The sequence below is a fragment of the Microtus pennsylvanicus genome, chromosome 5 (genome assembly GCF_037038515.1).
Source record: "Microtus pennsylvanicus isolate mMicPen1 chromosome 5, mMicPen1.hap1, whole genome shotgun sequence".
Taxonomy (NCBI): domain Eukaryota; kingdom Metazoa; phylum Chordata; class Mammalia; order Rodentia; family Cricetidae; genus Microtus; species Microtus pennsylvanicus.
The window spans coordinates 67,594,467-67,613,328 of record NC_134583.1 but is presented as its reverse complement, the minus strand read 5'-3'; the positions used below and the strand labels follow the sequence as shown (position 1 = coordinate 67,613,328).

The following is an 18,862-nucleotide window of genomic DNA, read 5'->3' as shown; positions in this document are numbered from 1 at the left end:
GTAACCCCCTATATTCCCACCCCATTGTCTAAGCCCCTCCACCTCAGGTCACAGCAGGACTCTACTTCAGGGGAGGGGCTTGTGGGAACTGTGAAAAGAGGGCGGGAAGGGACACCTTGTCCTCATTTCACCCTTCCCCCAGTCTGGGCAGAAGGCAGGATGGAGCTGAGGTTCAGTCCTTCATTTCTTTCTATTCGTGTTGGCCACCCCGGCCCCAAACAAGTGGAGCTTCTTGTTCTTTCGGGCTCTGCTTCTTGTATCATTGTTTGTGTGCTGGAGCCCTGGTGTGGGAAGTGCTTATTGGTTCTTTTCAGGGAAACTGAGGCCTGGGTGGACGTGGGACCTGCGCTCTAGGGCTGCAATGCTGCCGGCCCTCACCGATTCCCATGGAAACTTCTCTGCCTCAGTTTCCATCCTGCTTGCATCCTGGCTTATGTACCTTGCCTGCTCCTCCAGCAGTTGCCTTGGTGGAAACCAAAAAATGCCCCAGTGGTGAACTGGGGTTGGGAAGGGTGGTGCAGAGCAGCTGCTTTATCAGGGGAAGCTGACACCCAGACCAGCCCTACAGCAACAACTTGTGGCTTTGCACCCAGCCCCCGGGGCCACGCCCACCTGACTGCCACTGCCAGCACCCTGCTGTTTCTTTTCCCTCTTCTCAGACTAGTCTGGGCCACCTCTGCTCCTACCTCAGTTCTGTGCTCCTTCATCTCTACCCCTCCCTCCCTCCCTCTCTGGAACGTCTACTTCATCCAGCTTCAGGGGTCCTGTGCCTGGGCACTGTGGCATGGGACAGGCCCGGCTCCAAAGCACTCCTACCACCAGGCCTGATCCTCACTCCCTCTGTGGACTGTTGCATCAGGGCCAGAGCTGCTGAGACCCCTACACCTCTGGGATTGAAGGCCAGTGTGGGATGAGGAAATCCTCATTCCCCTGCCTCACCCTGAAACACTTATCCCTCCCCCTCTGCCATCAGCACATTCTGTAGCCTCTTGGGTTACCTGACTGCCCGGGTGTCCCATTTTCTTCAGGGGGGGATTCCCTGCCAGTTTCAAGGGGGAGCTACAGGCTGTGTTCCCAGAGGCTGAGCTACCGTGGCGGGGGGAGTGTAGGAGACGCAGACGGTCCTGGCTTTGCTCGCCAGGGCCTGGACACTAAATCCCTTGTTGATGGCGGCAGCAACCCCTCCCTAGGGTAAGGTTACCATCTTCTGCCCAGTCCCCTTGACCACCTCCCTTCCCTACTTCCCCTTATCTCTCTAAAGCGCTTCCTCTGCCCCCCCAAAGATGCTCTCCCCTCTCCTTTGAATCCCCTTGGAGCACTTCTTCTGTTCTCTGCACACAATAGGCAGGGAAGAGGACTGACTGTGGGAAGGGGCTCAGGATGGCCAAGATAGGAGAGGCCTGAGGGGCCATGAGACCTGAGGCCGAGGGGTGTGCTCAGGGTGAGCTTGGAGTTGGGCATTTAATGTAACTGGGGAAGCTGAGGCACCTGGGGGGCAGGGTTAGTAGCAGATAACAGAAAAATGGCTTTATTCCCTGCCCCCCCTTCCCTGGGGCTGGGGCCACCCTTATGAGTGACATCCCAGGCTGCAGGCCCACTGTTCTTCTCTGTCAGCAGAAATCTCTCTCTCTTCTGACCCCTCCTGCTGGGGTCTCAGCCAGCCAATCCCTGATCTGGGGGAAGGGGGAGCCTGGCCCCCCCACTCCCTCATAAGGACCAGCTGGGGGCTGGGGGGGTGGCCGGCTGCTGCAAGTGGGACTGGGGTCAGAACTTTGTGGAAGGAGGAAGAATCTGGGGGGGGCAGGCGAGAAAAAGGAAGGAGCCCAGATCAACAGGCAGGTGGACACACGGAAGACGTTCCCCCTCCAGTGAGAGGCCCCTAAGAAGGAATACATCGCCCCCTGGGCCCCAAGAAGGGAGCACAATGGAGGCCGCACACTCCAAGTCCACAGAGGAATGTTTGTCCTTTTTTGGGGTGAGCGAGACCACAGGCCTTACCCCAGACCAAGTTAAGCGGCATCTGGAAAAATACGGCCCCAATGGTAAGTTTTAAACCCTCAGAGGAGAGGCGAGCATGGCTGCCCTCCTACCCCCGCTAGTGGGAACTGCTTCCTCCGGGGTCTGCATGGATGAGCGGGGCAGTTGTTGGCTTCTTGCAGGAGGGGCAGGATACGAAAGAAAACAGTTTTGCCATCTGGAGTTTGGGGAGGTTTTACTGGGTGACCTTGAACTTCAGATGCCCTTTTGATAGCCTGAGTCTCTTAGCCGCGAAGTTCTGGCTGTGGGGGACATGAGGCTGAACCCCTACTAAATTTGTCCTTTTCTTTTTCCCCCCTGAATAGAGCTCCCTGCTGAGGAAGGTAAGTTATCTGAGCCTTGAGCCCCTGCTAAACGAAACCCCAGCTCCCTGCCTTCTCCTTTCTGAGACCCACAGCATTACCCAAAAGGCAGATCTCTTCCCTAGAGCTCAGTGTCAGACATCTCCAGATGCTTTTTCCTTGAGACTTCCCAGCCTTGAACAATTGCCACAGATCTGAAGAGCCTTTTTGGCTGTTTCATCTTTCTCTCACATCAAGCGAGGCTGCCGATCAGCCTAGAGGTTCAGGGCAGACTAGACTCTGGACCCAAGCCCATCCAGAGCCATAGACCCTCATCAATTTTAGATTGTAAGCCCTGGGACTTCTCTTCTCGCCCTCCCCCAGGCAAGTCCCTGTGGGAGTTAGTGGTGGAGCAGTTTGAAGACCTGCTGGTGCGGATTCTTCTCCTGGCGGCCTGCATCTCCTTCGTGAGTGCCGAGGGCATTTGGGGGCTCTGACCATCCTAGATGCCCTGGGCCAAGCCCTGAACACCCTATTTTCCAGGCTGGAACTGGGGGCGGGGTGCTGATTTGCTTCCTCCCCTGCAGAGAAGTTTTATTTTAAGCCCTGAGAGCGTTCTCAGCCAAAACACTGAAGCTAAGCCACCCTCCCTAACCCGAACCCTCCCTGCTTCAAGGGCTTCAAGGGCTCAGGTTACCCCCTAAGCACAGGGCTCCTAGCTTCGATGTGGGATGCAGCATCCACTGTGGGGGCCACTAGTACTCCCTGCCTGTCCTGGTTGGTCCTCACTCTGCTTCTCCAGTCCTGCCCCGCCCTCTCCAGCTTGTGATGCTGATTGGCCAAAAGAAAGGCTTGCTTGGAGAAGTGGGGAAGGTGTTGCTGGTACAGTGGTAACCTTCGACCCTCTACACACCCATCCCTCAACTGTCTCCACACTTTACCACATCCTGCTTCCATTAGGGGCTGGCACGTGGCGCCTACTTCTCTTTACCCAGCCTGATTCATCCTTACCTCTTGGTGTCACCAACCCCTCAGAGCCTTTGCTATATCCCATCTCCTTGGGAACGTCTCCAGTGTTCACAGCCCCTGCTGCTGGCTCCTGTCACCCACTGGTCCAGCAGTCCATCTTGCATTTTAGAATTTCTTTAGCATCTTAGCTGGAAAACAAAGCCTAGGAGGCAAAAAGCATAAAGCATCCATGGAGGCCCCACGCACCCTTGCGTCTAAGCTGGCAGCCTCCCTTCTCTCTCCTCAGATTTGCTCCTTGACATTTGCCTGTGGCTGCTGCCTGGCAGTGGCAACAGCTGGGGTGGGGTGGGTGCTGGAGGCCTGTAACCCTACTCCCCTCCTGTTCTCTCATGAAATTGGAGCTTCCATGCCTTGCTAAGGGAGGGCTGTGGGTGGGCTGGGCCCTTCGAGGACCATAGGGATTTTCCTATTGGGCTTGGGTCCCTGTGGGATGGATATGGCTGAAGGGGTAGTTGACCCTGGGTGTCCTGGGAAGGTTTGCTTACAAGCCAACAGTTTGGTCAGGGATACCTGAAAGCTTTCCCGGTTAGTGTGTGTGTGTGTGTGTGTGTGTGTGTGTGTGTGTGTGTGTGCACACGCGTGTGTGTCTGCACTGCCTATTTGCACAGCATCACAAGGATGGCTGGGAATGTGTGTTCAGAGTGCTGCAGAGTCCTTACACTCCTATACCCTCTCAGGTGCTGGCCTGGTTCGAGGAAGGCGAAGAAACTGTCACCGCCTTTGTGGAACCTTTTGTCATTCTCTTGATCCTCATTGCCAATGCTATCGTGGGGGTTTGGCAGGTTAGTTCTGACTCCTTCTCCCCGCTTGGGTCTCAGCACTGGGCAAGGGGCCAGACCTCCTTCCCATCCCCTCCTCCTCCATCATCTCCCCTGGCTGTGCCCACTCCTCTGGTCTTCTCATTCAGTTGGGAATAAGCCAGAAAAACTCATGTTTACTGCGTGACCCCGAGGAAATTCTCCATTCCCAAAGTCTGTTTCCTCACCTGGAAACTAGAAATAGTAAGCTAGGTGTGCTGGCACACACCTACAGCACTCCAGAGGCAGACGCAGGAGTCCTAGGCTAGCCTGGACTACAGTGTGAAATTCTGTCTTTAAAAGAAAAAAAAAAAGCTATGCAAGGTTGAACACATTTGTAATCCCCTACAAGAAGGAAGGATGAAAAGGGGGTGAGGTCAGATGCGGTGATACACCGCCTTTAATCCCACAGTTGCAGGGGTAGAGGCTGGTGGATGTCTGTGAGTTTGAAGCTAGCCTGGTCTGCATAGAGAATCCCAGGCCAGGCAGGGCTACATAGTGAGCCCATTTTGAAAAGAAAAGAAAAGAGAGAGGAGAGAGAGAGAGAGAGAGAGAGAGAGAGAGAGAGAGAGAGAGAGAGAGAAGGAAAAGGAAACAAGACTAATAACTGTGTTCCTCAGGCTTGATGCAATTGAAAAAGAACATGAAGGTTCATGGCACATAGTAGGCACTCAATAAATACTTGTTTGATTTCTTTCTTCCTCTGACATTGCCGGTTTACTTTCCTTGTCCCTTGTGTTCTGTGTTTGTTTGTTTTGTTGTTGGTGTTGTTTTGTTTTTGCTTTTACAAATTCCTTTCTTCTTGGTCCAAACCCTGTTTTTAGCCACTGGCGATGTTTTCTAGAACAGACACATCCCTGCTGTGCTGACGGGTTCCTCCGTTTACCTCTTGTGCTCGCTGGACCTGCATGAGCCAGCCTTTTCTGCAATGTCCTTCTCTCTGCTAGGATCCCAATTCCAGTTCCTCCATCTGCATGTCCCTCACCCTTCCTGCATGACCCAGACCAGCCTCCTGCGGGTCCAGGACCTTCCTCCCTCTCTGACTCCACTCTCGTCTGCTGTCCTCCTCAGGAACGGAATGCAGAGAACGCCATTGAGGCACTTAAAGAGTATGAACCTGAGATGGGGAAGGTTTATCGGGCTGACCGAAAGTCAGTGCAAAGGATCAAGGCTAGGGACATCGTCCCTGGGGATATCGTCGAGGTGGCTGGTAAGGGCTGGAATGGGTGCTTCAAGGGGAGCAGCCTTGGGTCTGAGGCCAAGAAGAGAACAGGGGACCTGACAGCCCCGATCCTGGATCTCTGAGGATGGTGGTGTCTTTGCTTCTCCTTCCCGGACTCCTCAGGGGTCACTCCAGGACATTCAGGCCACAGCACCCCTCCCTGCTAGAGTCTCAATAGGAACAGCTAGTCCTGTCCCTGAGGCAGCAGACAGACCCCCGTCCCCCCTCCCCTCGGCCAACACTTGCAAGCGACAGGTGGAAGCCAATCCCTGCCAATGGCCCCATCTCCACCCCTTCCCGAGCCTGGCTCCCCTCTCCTTCCACCCACCACAAGCTTGGTCAGCTTTCAGTCTTGACCCCTTAGTGCCCTTGAGGCTTCTCAAAGGGGGAAGGAATGGGATAGAAGGGAGTGGGGGTGGAGTGGGAGGGGGGTGGACGACTACTCCCACCACCATGTAAGGTAACTCCTAGTCCTCCACCAGCTTAGAGCACGGGACCTGAGAGGAGGGCGCTCAAGGAGGGCCCTGCCCCCTCAGGGACACTTAATGCCGACTCAGGGAGGGGTGGGGCTGGCTAGCTAAGATTACTGGGATTCTGCCCCCTTCAGCGCTTTTTATATTTGCCCCTAGCGGGCCTTTCCACCTCCTTAGGCACCTAGTTTGGTGAATGTGTATGTCGTACCATGTCACCCTCTATACCATGTTACCACCAGGAGAAGCCCAGGGTGGAGAGCTGGTGGGCTGGAGGCCCCATAGCCCCGTCCCAGGGCAGTCCTGCTATGGTGACAGTTTGGGGTCAGTGCCATGAATGTCTATAAATACCACTCAAGCTTCGGTGACAAGGGTGTCTGCCTGACTCCGTTGCTGACCCCCTCCCTCCTCCTGCTTCCTCTGGTACTGGCGGAGGGACCTTAGAAACCAAGAGAAAGGAAAGCGAGTGAACTTCGCCCCAGTTCCACCCGTGAGACCAAGGTGGCTTTAGGCCAGGCACGAGGAGGTGCGCGTCTGTCCCCTAAAGGGTCTCTAGTCTGGCAGAGTGTCTTCCTCAGCCCCTGCCAGGGTGCTTTCACAGTCTGACTTCCCACTTCCCATGGTCAGGAATGGGCCCTCACACTTCCTCCCGACCATTCTCCATGCTCCACTCTGGGTCTCGCTTGGCCTGGATTTTCCCAGCATCCACCTTGCTCTCCGATCCTCCCAGTCACCCTCTTTTTCTCTGAGTTACATCATTCCGTGTCCTTCTTTACCTTTCTCTTGTTTCCCTTTCTCAGTTTTAGCTGGCTTGTCCCCAGTTTTCATCTCAGTTACCAAGAATACATTTAATGAGCACACACTACACTCCAGGGATCTTGGGAGCCTCCCTTCGCAGGCTTGCAGCCAGTGGGAAGAGAAGCATTTAGTGGGGGAACACCAGGATAGTATCTCTGGGGTGGGGACAGAGTGGGGAGTCTTGTGCTGAAGGTCTATGAGCAGCCGAATACTGTAGGGACTGAAGGATGGATGGTGTGAGGGAGGGAGAGACTGGGAAGGAAGGAAGGAAGCTCCATTCCCCGCTGAGCTTGCTCCTCTCTCTACAGTGGGGGACAAAGTCCCTGCAGATATCCGCATCCTCTCCATCAAATCCACCACCCTCCGGGTCGACCAGTCCATCTTGACAGGTAGGCTGGCGCAGATGGGAAGGCATAGCGAGGGAGGAGCCAGACTGGCAGCCAGAGGGAAGGTTTCCAGTGGATGAAGAAGGGCATCCGCAGTAGGGCCTCTCTTTAGTTCTGAGGTAGCATCATCTGTGTGGCTCAGTCTTCATTCTGTCACAAGGGGCATGAGAGAGGATGTCTGTGACTATTTCCGTATAGTCTTTGCCCTACACCTTCTGCGTGGACGCAGGAACTCACCCCCTACAGCAAATTGTCCTGTCCTCTCCAGCATCCTGAGAAGTCCTCAAATGAGGGATTCTAAGATAGGGTGAGGGCTTTGGACCCTTTAAACTCTGGGAGGGAGACAGTGTAAACTGGACCCACAGCAGGAGGGCCTACGCCTCTGTCCTGGGTGAGGATTCCACACTGGTCGGCCCTCAGGAATGGGCTGTGCAGGTGATAAATGCCTCACAGCCGCTGGTTTGTTTGGTTTTCAGCGGGACATGGGGAACAGATGGAAGTGAAGCGATCGAAGTCACACACTAGGCCTGGTCGGTGTCTTTTAACTCTAGAGGCAATGGACTTCCCACTTGCCCAGTAACCTTCCTCTAGAGGCAAGACTGCCAGAGTATTTGCGCGCTGATTGCGGACTGTCAGAATGTTAGGGACAGAGACATGATGTCATCTGAAAACGCTCTGGTCCTTCCTCCATAGGAGAGTCTGTATCTGTCATCAAGCACACAGATCCTGTCCCTGACCCCCGAGCCGTCAACCAGGACAAGAAGAACATGCTCTTCTCAGTAAGCAGTCACATGACCACTTCTCAGTAAGCAGTCACATGATCAGCCAGAGAAGCTGGGTGTGGAGGGAATCATGGCAGCGGAAGAAGAGATGAGGCCCCTAGCCTGTGGCATAAGGAACATCTCTTGCCTGACCCTGCTCCTTCCTCACCTTCCCAGGGTACCAACATTGCAGCCGGCAAGGCCGTGGGCATTGTGGCCACCACTGGTGTGAGTACCGAGATTGGCAAGATCCGAGACCAGATGGCTGCTACTGAGCAGGACAAGACCCCGCTGCAGCAGAAGCTTGACGAGTTCGGGGAGCAGCTGTCCAAGGTCATCTCCCTCATCTGTGTGGCTGTCTGGCTTATCAACATTGGTCACTTTAACGACCCTGTCCATGGGGGCTCCTGGTTCCGGGGGGCCATTTACTACTTCAAGATTGCTGTGGCTTTGGCTGTGGCAGCCATCCCAGAAGGTAAGGCAACAATGTTTCAAGATAAAGTAACAATGACGGGCCATGGAGAAGGTCCGGATAGCTTTGGTGGCTGTGATGTAGCAGCCACACTTGGTCTCCCTCCTCCTGGTTTGCTTACACCAGCTCTATCCCCATAGGGCTTCCTGCTGTCATCACCACCTGCTTGGCCTTGGGTACCCGCCGGATGGCAAAGAAGAACGCCATCGTGAGGAGCTTGCCCTCTGTGGAGACCCTGGGCTGTACCTCTGTGATCTGTTCTGACAAAACAGGGACCCTCACCACCAACCAGATGTCGGTCTGTAAGGTGAGGAGATGCACAGGCGGGGCGACAGGAGCCCTCTGAAGACCGGCTTCTGTACTGGTGTGGCCTGGGAACTACTCTAAGGGAGATTGAGTGCCATCCTTAGATCAAGCCAAGAGCCATGTTAGTTTGCTTTCTCTTTCTGTCATAAAACCCTCGCTAAATCCACCTTGGGGAGGAGAGGGTTGAGTTGGCTGGTGTGTCCCTATCACTGACCATCAGTGAGGGAAGCCAGTACAGGAACTCAAGCAGGATCAGAGACCGGAACCATGGAGGAAGGAGCTTGCCAGCCTGCTTTCTGTTGCCCTGATAAACAGCATGACCAAAAGCAACTCTGGGAGGAGACGCTTCGTTTCCTCTGTAGCTTCAGTCCATCACTGAGGGAAGCCAAGGCAGAAACTCAAGCTAAGGAGCCTGAAGCAAAGACCACGGAGAAGCAGAGGAAGGCTGCTTACTGGCTTGCTCCCTCTGCTTTGCTTAGTCTTTCTCTCTCTCTCTCTCTCTCTCTCTCTCTCTCTCTCTCTGTTTCTGTTTCTCTCTCTTTTCCCTTTTTTTTCTTTAATTTTTTTTGAGATAAGGTTTCTCTGTGTAGCTTTGGAGCCTGTCCCGGAACTTGCTCCATAGACCAGGCTGGCCTTGAACTCACAGAGATCCACCTGCCTCTGTCTTCTGAGTGCTGGGATTAAAGGTGACACCACCACCGCCTGGCATAGCCTGCTTTCTTATACACCCCAGGATCACCTGCCTATGGTGGCTTAGGCCTTTGCACTTCAATCATTAGTTGAGAAAATGTCCCTAGGCTAATCTGAAGGAGGCAGTCTCTCTTCCCAGGTAACTCTAATTGTGTCAGGTCAACAACAACAATGATGACAACAGGAACATCCCAGGCCTCACCCCTGGGCTGTGTTTCTCTCTGATCCTCTACACTAGCCAATTCAGGGACATTTCTCTTTAACCTCACCTTTCCAGAAAGGGGTTTACCAAAAGATACCAAGTTTATAAACAGTGGAGCCAAACACAGTGGTGTCTGTCTACTATCCTTGTACTCCAGAGGTGAAGGTGGGGACATTATGAATGCGAGGCCTGTCTTGGCTGTGTACTTAAGGCCAACGAGGCCCTGCCTCATGGAGTCTGGAGTCTCAACTACTTGGGAAGTTGGGATACAAAGATTACTTCCACTGAGGAGTTCAAGGAACTGTGAGATTTTGACAAAAAAAAAAAAAAATTAGTAGCAGAATTGAGTTCCAAACTCAAGAACCCACGGCTCTGTAGCTTCTGTTGTGTAGCTCATACTCCGCGAGTGGCCACTTCATGACGGGGCCAGCCAGCCTGGCTGTACTGGTCCTGAACAGCATCTCTTTAGGAAGTTTAAAAGTATTTATTATTTATTTCAGAGAGAGTGAGTGTGTATTCATTCTCTCCTCTCACCATGCACGTTTCGGGGATTGAACTCAGGTCATCTGGCTTGGTGGCAAGTGCCTCTACCTGCTGAGCCACTTAACTGGCCCCTAAACAGCCAGCCAGCCCTTCCCTTTTTCAAGGCATGGTCTCTTTATGTGGCCTTGGCTGGCCTGGAACTTGCTCTGTGGTCCAGGCTGGCCTCAGACTCACAGAGCTTTCCTGCCTCTGCCTCCTGAGTGCTGGGACTAAAGGCATGTGTCATCATACCCAGCCTGTATTCTTTCTTAAAACTGGAAAAACAGATAAGATTGAAATACAGCTATCAAAATATTTTTAATTTAGCACTATCTGCTTCTTTATTCAGAACAAGCCCCTGCAGTGGGTCTAGTATCTAAGTGCTACCCAGTATGAGGACTCAGGAAAGCCAGGGTGACAGACAGGTGTCTGTGGTCCTGTCCTATAAAGCCACAGCCTGGGTTTAGAGTTTTGTTTTTTGTTTTTTTTTAAGATTTTTTCATGTTGTTTTTAAGGAGAAATGGCTGAATTAAGTTTTGTAGATGCCAGCATTCTATCAGAATCACTTGGGGTTGGTTTGTCTTCCAAGGTTGTCTTGACCTGCTGGTCTCAAGTGATCCTCCCACTTTTGGCCCCCAATAGCTGGGCCTACAGGCCTGTACCACCCCATTTAACCCAAAGCCACAGGTGGTCCTAATTCTGATGTGATCTGTCCACTGTGTTCATAACTAGAAGGAAATGCTACATGTCAGGAAAAAAAAGAGGCCTATTTGAATTTTTTAATTTTTTATTTATTTATTTGTCCTCTAAGAATGTCCACCTCTCTCTCATGTAGTCCAGGCTGAGGCTGGCATTGAACTCCTGATTCTCTTGCCTCCAACTTTCAAGAGCTGTGATTGCAGACCTATGCTACCGTGCTTAGCTTCCCGGGCTCGTTTAGGTTTTAGCCACTGATGGCCCTACCTGTCCTAAGCAGAGTTCTGTGGAATATTGTGACTTTAATATAGAATGACTTTTCTGTCGGGCTGAAGACACAGCTCAGTGGCAGAGCGCTAGCCTAGCATGCACGAGGCCCTGTCTTAGCCCCAGCACCGGAGGAATGAATGATTGAATGGATCAAAGCCTGGTGTAAGTAATCATGCCTGAAACAGGAGGATTGCCAGGAGTTTAAAACCAGCCTTGTGAGTTCCAGGAGAGCCTGGGCCCCATAGTGAGATCTTGTTTGCAAAAGTAAGTGAATGCTGAGCAGTGGTGGCACATGCCTCTAATCCCAGCATGTGGGAGACAGAAGCAGGTGGATCTCTGAGTTCTAAGTTCGAGGCTGGCCTGGAACAGAGCCAGGACAGCAAGGGCTACACTGGATACCCTGTGTTGAAAAACCAAAAACCAAACCAAACCAAAAAAAAAAAAAAAAACCACCACCACCACCAACAACAAAAAACCCCACCCCCCAAAAAATTTGAACAAAAATAAGTAAATGAATAAAAATTGAAAACTGACGCTCAGAAGAACAAAGAATTTGAGGTGGGATCGAGATGAAGCGGACTGTGTAGGCAGAGTGAGTCGCTGTCCTGAGCATCATGTCCTTCGCTTCTCTCTAACACACAGGCTTCACAGCCAGAACACAGTCTTGCAGGACGTGGCTCCTGTCTCCCTATAAAAATGACAATGTCATAGGAAAAGGAGTCAGGAAGCTGCGGCACCATTGCTGGAGCTGAAGATGGAGCCGCTGCTCGCGGGTTCATTGGCCCCAGTCCCCACCACACCCTGCTGTACACATCTGTGAACTGATCTGGAGAAAGCCTAGCATAGCTCTCAATAAGTGTTTTGTAAGGCCACTGATAAGGAACATGGAATCACTGTAAAACCCTGGAGTGACAGGGACCAGCACAGATCAAGAAGAGAACTGGGGGAGGGGGTAGTACTGGGGCATTCGCTTAGCCTGCTCTCAGGGATGTGGATGTGGAATATCATTGTGTGGTCCTTCTCCCCCACAGATGTTCATCATTGACCGGGTGGATGGGGATGTCTGCTCGCTGAATGAGTTCTCCATCACTGGCTCCACGTATGCTCCTGAAGGAGAGGTGTAAGTCTTCCAGGAGACTCCCCCGTGCCGTTTGCGTACCCCTACCTCCCTTACTTGGGATCTCCTGCAAGTCCCCCCTTCCTTTTCACTCCCTTCTTTCCCAACCTGTTCTCTCCCATCCAATCTTCCAAGTTCATCGCCATCTCCTCTCCTTTCCGATACCTGTCTGTTTCTCTGTGCTGTCTGCATCTCACATTCTGTTCTCCACCGTTTCTCTCCTGCCTTCCTTCCTACCTTGCTGCCAGTTTGAAGAATGATAAGCCAATCCGAGCAGGGCAGTATGATGGGCTGGTGGAGCTGGCCACCATCTGTGCCCTCTGCAATGACTCCTCCTTGGACTTTAATGAGGTAACCTTTCACCCACAAAGTCACCCCTTCTATTCCTGTGGCTCTGTCTGTGCTTCCTGGGCATTCCAGGAGGAAGGGGTCTTAGGAAGCGAACATACATTCGAGGGAAGGAAGCAGTTGGCTTCTTGTTCCATCCAGATGAAGATGGGGGTGTTGGGTGAGGACGGGAGATCCAGGACACACTTCCTCATCCTCCTGTTTATTTTAGACCAAAGGTGTTTACGAGAAGGTAGGCGAGGCCACGGAGACAGCCCTCACTACCTTGGTGGAGAAGATGAATGTGTTCAACACTGAAGTGAGAAGCCTCTCGAAAGTGGAGCGGGCTAATGCCTGCAACTCGGTGAGTTGGGGTGCCCTCCGCAGGCCTGGAACCCAAATCCAGCCAGACCCAGACAGACAGAGCCTTGTGTTTGTGCAGGAACCCCAACTAGGTTGGCGGTGGCTTCACCCACAGCTTTTCCAAGCCAGGCTGAATGCTGGTAAAACTCCTTCTCTCCATAGTGATATGGTTTCTGTTGTCCGGCCATAATGTCGTGGGAGGTCACTTTCTTTTGTGACCCAAGGTTGGGCAGAGCTGGACAGAAACCATGGTGTCGCCTGCAGGGTTGGCCCTGAGTTTAGCTATAGTGCTTTGGTTTCCATCAGATCTCAGGTCTTGTTCAGGGGTCTGGACTGTGCAGCCATTGATCCCACGAGATGAGGTCTTCTCTGGGGGACAAAGCCAGCGCTGCCACTCAGTGGGCTCTAGCTGTGAACACTTGCTGGTTTCTGAGTATTAGTTACTTATATCGCTCTTTCTCGACATCCTGCTGCCTCAGTTTCCCCACTGCTGACATTAGCAGTGTCATCATGGCTGGCTTTCCTTCATCTCTTCCTATAGGAAGTGCAACCCAGAAACTTACATGTGCTACACAAATATTTCTTTCTTTTTTCTTTTTCTTTTTTCTTTTTTTGTTTCTCAAGACAGGGTTTCTCTGTAGCTTTGGAGCCTGTCTTGGAACTAGCTCTTATAGACCAGGCTGGCCTCAAACTCACAGAGATCCGCCTGCCTCTGACTTTAATCCCGAGTGCTGGGATTAAAGGTGGGTGGCACCACCGCCTGGTTTAAAAATTTTTTTTTATTGCTTCTTTAAATTTTGTATGTGCAAACTACACACTGCTGCTTTGTTTATTATGTCTTTGTGTGTGGTGAGGGCGTGTGATATGTAACGGGGCGCTGAGTGTACTGTATGTGGGTATCAGAGAACTTTGGGGAGTTGGTTCTTGTTTTTCATCATGGGTTTCAGAATCAAACTCAGGCTTGTATGGTCATCAGGTTTGCGTGGCAAGTGCTTTTACCCACTGAGCATCTGCTTTATTTAATAATAACAAAAAGGTAAAACGAATTTTTTTTTCAGTGTTAAGGATTGAGTTTGAGGCTTCACGCCTGCTGGGCAAATGCTCTTTCACTGCCACCCCCCCTAGCTCTTAGGTTTATTTGTATATAGTGCTGGGACTGAGCCCCAGCCCCTCACATGCTAGGTTTGTGCTTTACCACTAAGTAAAGCCTTGGTCCCATCCACAGTGTAGTTGGTAAATAAAGGCTCTTCTTCTCCTTCTCCTCCTCTTTTTTCTTTTTTTCGGGATAAAGCCTTGTGCACAGCCCAGACTGGTCTTGAGCTCACGGCAGTGCTCCAGCGTTAGTCTGCAAGTGCTGGGATTACAGGCATAGCTCATCTTGGCTGTGGCTCTCATTTATTTTTCACTGCATGCTGGGCACTAGGCTATGTGTTATTTATATTCAAATTAGAGGTACTTGGGAAGCAGAGGCAGGAGAATTACTGTAAGCTCAACACCAACCTGAACTATAGCGAGAGACCCTGTTTCAAAAAGAGCCTTGGTCATACTGGTTGCTTTCCACGGGCACCACATCGGGTGGTGCAGACTACATTTCTTCGGTCCCCGAGGGTTCTATTGGGTAGCAGCATGCAAGGCCACTCTGTTTCTGTTGTGCTTTAAACTGGACGCCCGAACTTTGTGTGGCTTGGTGGTTGAGCACTTGCCTAGCATGTGAGAGCCATGAGTTGTATCCTCAGTACTACAAAACTGAAAATCTAATGGCCCACGGTGGCAATGGAGCACACCAGCTCTGGAGTTTCTGTTTGTCACGTACGTACCAGGCTTTGCTGTAGTCTCAGGCCTGACACAGTCTCTACTCTGACATTCAGATCCTTTCAGACTGTTTTAAAGGGGTCTGGTCTTTACCTCCCAGGTGATCCGCCAACTGATGAAGAAGGAATTCACCCTGGAATTCTCCCGCGACAGGAAGTCTATGTCTGTTTACTGTTCCCCAGCTAAGTCTTCTCGGGCTGCTGTAGGAAACAAGATGTTTGTCAAGGTCAGAAGCCTTGTCTCTCTAACGTTGGGGCTTTTTCCTGTGCCTGCCCTCTGTATTTGAGAAGGCAGCAAGGGTCTCTCATGTTGTTCTGGTTTTCTAGGGTGCCCCGGAGGGGGTCATCGACCGCTGTAACTATGTGCGTGTTGGCACAACCCGTGTGCCACTGACAGGCCCGGTGAAGGAAAAGATCATGTCAGTGATCAAGGAGTGGGGGACCGGTCGGGACACCCTACGCTGCCTGGCTCTAGCCACCCGGGACACCCCCCCTAAACGAGAGGAGATGGTTCTAGATGACTCAGCCAAGTTCATGGAGTACGAGGTGAGTGGCAAAGGTCTCTTTTTGTTTTGGGGAATTGTGTCAAGGCAGGTTTCCCGATGGCTCCGTCTTCCCTGCCAGCATCCTGCATCGAGTAGATAGTTGTGTACTATGAATCCCCAGCTCACAGGACACTAAGGTGTGACAGTTTTATGAATCGGATCTAACCCAGTCCTCAGGAGATGGAGGCAGGCCAGCCTCCACCACACAAGCAACCGCGAAAACAGAAGTCAAGAGAAGAGAACCACTTAGCCCAGTACTGTCTTTGTGAGGGGCTGGGACGGGCACCCAGGGCAGCCACAGCCTGTGTTAACTGTGCTCTGTGGAGCGGAGCTGGTACTTACCAGAGGGGACATTTTGTCACCTGTTCAGTGTTTCAGGCAATGGATGCACTTCCCGATATAGGCTTCCCTCTTGCTGTGGACCCTCAACAACCCCAAAAGCTAACTGTCTGCATTTATGGGGGTGGGGTGGAGACTTTGGCCTGCCAGCTACTGGGGATGTGCTCAGAGTGATGGGCCAGCGACAGGTTTGCTAAAAGGAGATGCTACCATGTAGTTTTTCTTTTTCTTTTCTTGTCCTCCTCTTTTCTTCTTGTTGAGACAGTGTCTTCTTATGTAGCCTGGCCCTGAACTCACTCATGATCTTCTCTTTACCTCCTGGGCGCTGGAATCACAGGTTACCAACCATGGCCAGCTTCAGCTCTCCTTTTTGCAGCAGGCCTTGGCATTGCCAGGATAGGCAGGAGTTAAGGAAGGAGAAATGTCTCCTGCCTGTGCTTCCAAGGCCCTGCTGATGTCTTAACACCAGGCCTCAAGGCAGCATGCTCTGGTTTTCTCAGCGTTGCTGCCTCTCTCCCTCTGAACTTCCTCCTGTTTGTCCTGAATACCTCTTTGTCCTGTTACCGCCTTTTCCAGATGGACCTGACATTTGTTGGTGTTGTGGGCATGCTGGATCCACCCCGCAAGGAAGTCACAGGCTCTATCCAGCTGTGCCGTGATGCTGGGATCCGAGTGATCATGATCACCGGGGACAACAAGGGGACAGCCATTGCCATCTGCCGACGAATTGGCATCTTTTCGGAGAACGAGGAGGTGACAGACCGTGCCTACACTGGCCGTGAGTTTGACGATCTGCCCCTGGCTGAGCAGCGGGAAGCCTGCAGACGCGCCTGCTGCTTCGCCCGTGTGGAGCCGTCACACAAGTCCAAGATTGTGGAGTACCTGCAGTCCTATGATGAGATCACAGCCATGGTAAGAAGTTCCAGAGGCCGTCTGGGCCAAAGCTCTGAGTGTCCCCATGCATGGAGTCTTGGGGAGGGGAACATAAGGTGTCTGGAATTTTGAGTTTCTCTCTTTCTCCTTTCGCCTCCAGACAGGGGATGGTGTCAATGATGCCCCTGCCCTGAAAAAGGCTGAGATTGGCATTGCCATGGGCTCTGGAACTGCTGTGGCTAAGACAGCCTCCGAGATGGTGCTGGCTGATGATAACTTCTCCACCATCGTGGCTGCTGTGGAGGAGGGCCGCGCCATCTACAACAACATGAAGCAGTTCATCCGCTACCTCATTTCCTCCAACGTGGGCGAGGTGGTCTGGTAAGTAGCAGGGGCGGGCATCCAGAAAAAACAGGGCTGAAAGGGGCGATCATGGGACTTGGAGCGGGACCAATGTATGACCTCCTTCCTCTGGCAGCATCTTCCTGACAGCCGCCCTGGGGCTGCCTGAGGCCCTGATCCCTGTGCAGCTGCTATGGGTGAACCTGGTGACCGATGGGCTCCCTGCTACTGCTCTGGGCTTCAACCCACCTGACCTGGACATCATGGACCGTCCCCCCAGAAGTCCCAAGGAGCCTCTCATCAGCGGCTGGCTCTTCTTCCGCTACATGGCAATTGGGGGTGAGCAGGAAGGGACTCAACAACCCTTCTGAGCCCTTGGGACTGACCTTGTCCCTGATCCCAGCTTCTCCCAAGTCAAGCTGCTCAAAGGGGCCCCTTCCTTAGCCAGCTGTCTCCAGCTGTGTAAGGCCCGCCTGATACCTCCCACCTTCTCAGCCCTGACCTCAGCCCCCCTCTTCTCCCCAACACAGGCTATGTGGGTGCAGCCACTGTGGGAGCAGCTGCCTGGTGGTTCTTGTATGCAGACGATGGGCCTCACGTCACCTACCACCAGCTGGTAGGAAGATGGAGCGGTGGGGACTGGGAGGCATCCTGAAGGCTGTTGTGGATCTCAGACTTCTGTCTCTTCCTTTACAGACTCACTTCATGCAGTGCACTGAGCACAACCCTGAATTCGATGGCCTGGACTGTGAAGTCTTCGAGGCCCCTGAGCCCATGACCATGGCCCTGTCGGTGTTGGTGACTATTGAAATGTGCAATGCTCTCAACAGGTAGGTCCTGTCCACTTGGGTGGACCCTGCTACGCCTTCCCGAGGCTGTTCTCTTGCCCTCCACCTCTCTTCTCCCGCCACTCTGCCTCACCACATCTTTCTGTGTATCCCTGTCCCTCCATGTGCCTGGCCTTTGCCACAGCCTGTCTGAGAACCAGTCCCTGCTGCGGATGCCGCCCTGGGTGAACATCTGGCTGCTGGGTTCCATCTGCCTGTCCATGTCCCTCCACTTCCTCATCCTCTATGTTGACCCCCTGCCGGTGAGCCTTCTGTTACCACCCCTCCCTGACTCTAGGGAGCCCAAGCAGAACTTGTGACCATAGAGGAGGGCAGTTCACAGCACCCTGGTTTTTCTTTTCTTTCTGAGAAAACCCTTTGTCTTTCCTGATGACTGTTGTCTCCACCCCAGATGATCTTCAAGCTCCGGGCCCTGGACTTTACCCAGTGGCTCATGGTCCTCAAGATCTCACTTCCAGTCATCGGGCTAGACGAGCTTCTCAAGTTCATTGCTCGGAACTATCTGGAGGGTAAGAGACACCCCTTTTCCCTGGTACCCAGTCCTGAGCAGAGCCCCTGCCCTCTTGCGCTGCGAATACGCGCCACACCTCACACCTTCTTCCTTTGCAGGTGGGTAAGTTCTCTTAGGCCCTGGCAGGACCAATGTCCCCAGGGAGGGCAGCCCAAGCTCTGTCCCATTCCATGACTGGCGGGGGTTTTCCCCCAGCCTGCTCAGCCCTCTGGCCCCGTGGGCCTCCTTCCCCCTTGATAACGGCCTCTCTCTGTCCTCTCTGGCCATAGGATAACCGTCCCCCTCCTCCATGTCTTTGAACGTGTCACAGGTATTTCCCTACACACCTTGCCCCAGCTGCTGTACCCTGCCGCTCGCCCACCAGCCCACGCGCACCCCTGCGGTCACTTGCGCTCACAGCTCTCCCTGGAGCCACTGCTGCTGTTGCCACTGCCCGCTTCCACAGGAGGGCCATGCCCTTCCTGTGGGCACTGGCAGCTGTGAGGCTGCATCCTGGCCTTCCAGTCTGCTGGGCTGCGCTGCGTTGCGCTGGCTGTCTCTGCTGCTGGGGTGGTGGTGGCTGGGGGCGGGCTAGGGTCTGGCACACACAGGTGAGTAGGGAAGGGGGCCGCAGGCTCCTCCAGGTGAGTGTGATGGAGATGTACAAGGCACAAGGAGACGCAGCTCCCCCTCCTGTGCACGCCTGCTCCATCCCCTTCCTTTCTTCTTCCAGATCCAGAAGATGAAAGAAGGAAGTAAACAGCCCTTTCGCCCTGCCGCCCCCACCCTCATAGCAATGCATCTTCAGCCAGAGCTGAGACACAGACCCTTTTCTCCCCCAATTCTGTTTATAAACAAAGTTCCCTGA

At 52.9% G+C, this 18,862-nt stretch overlaps 1 protein-coding gene across 1 annotated transcript; it reads left to right on the top strand.

Annotated features, from left to right (window-relative positions):
- Positions 1–1,726: 1,726 nt before the first annotated feature.
- On the top strand, positions 1,727–18,816 carry Atp2a1 (ATPase sarcoplasmic/endoplasmic reticulum Ca2+ transporting 1). The gene is made up of 23 exons (XM_075972171.1): positions 1,727–2,042; positions 2,343–2,360; positions 2,703–2,785; positions 4,025–4,129; positions 5,216–5,354; positions 6,943–7,023; positions 7,714–7,799; positions 7,959–8,256; positions 8,394–8,560; positions 11,971–12,059; positions 12,305–12,407; positions 12,616–12,747; positions 14,659–14,784; positions 14,885–15,103; positions 16,018–16,353; positions 16,475–16,695; positions 16,793–16,995; positions 17,187–17,272; positions 17,353–17,486; positions 17,629–17,746; positions 17,896–18,013; positions 18,285–18,325; positions 18,728–18,816. The coding sequence occupies exons 1-22, from the start codon at positions 1,925–1,927 to the stop codon at positions 18,287–18,289; spliced, it is 2,985 nt and encodes a 994-aa protein (XP_075828286.1). The 5' UTR covers positions 1,727–1,924; the 3' UTR covers positions 18,290–18,325; positions 18,728–18,816.
- Positions 18,817–18,862: the final 46 nt, after the last annotated feature.

Coding starts and splice junctions, on each gene's coding strand:
- Atp2a1 (XM_075972171.1), top strand. CDS start 1,925: ATGGAGGCCGCACACTCCAAGTCCACAGAGGAATGTTTGTCCTTTTTT. Junction 12,408..12,615: donor CCTCCTTGGACTTTAATGAG/GTAACCTTTCAC, acceptor TGTTTATTTTAG/ACCAAAGGTGTTTACGAGAA. Junction 17,487..17,628: donor ATGTGCAATGCTCTCAACAG/GTAGGTCCTGTC, acceptor CCTTTGCCACAG/CCTGTCTGAGAACCAGTCCC.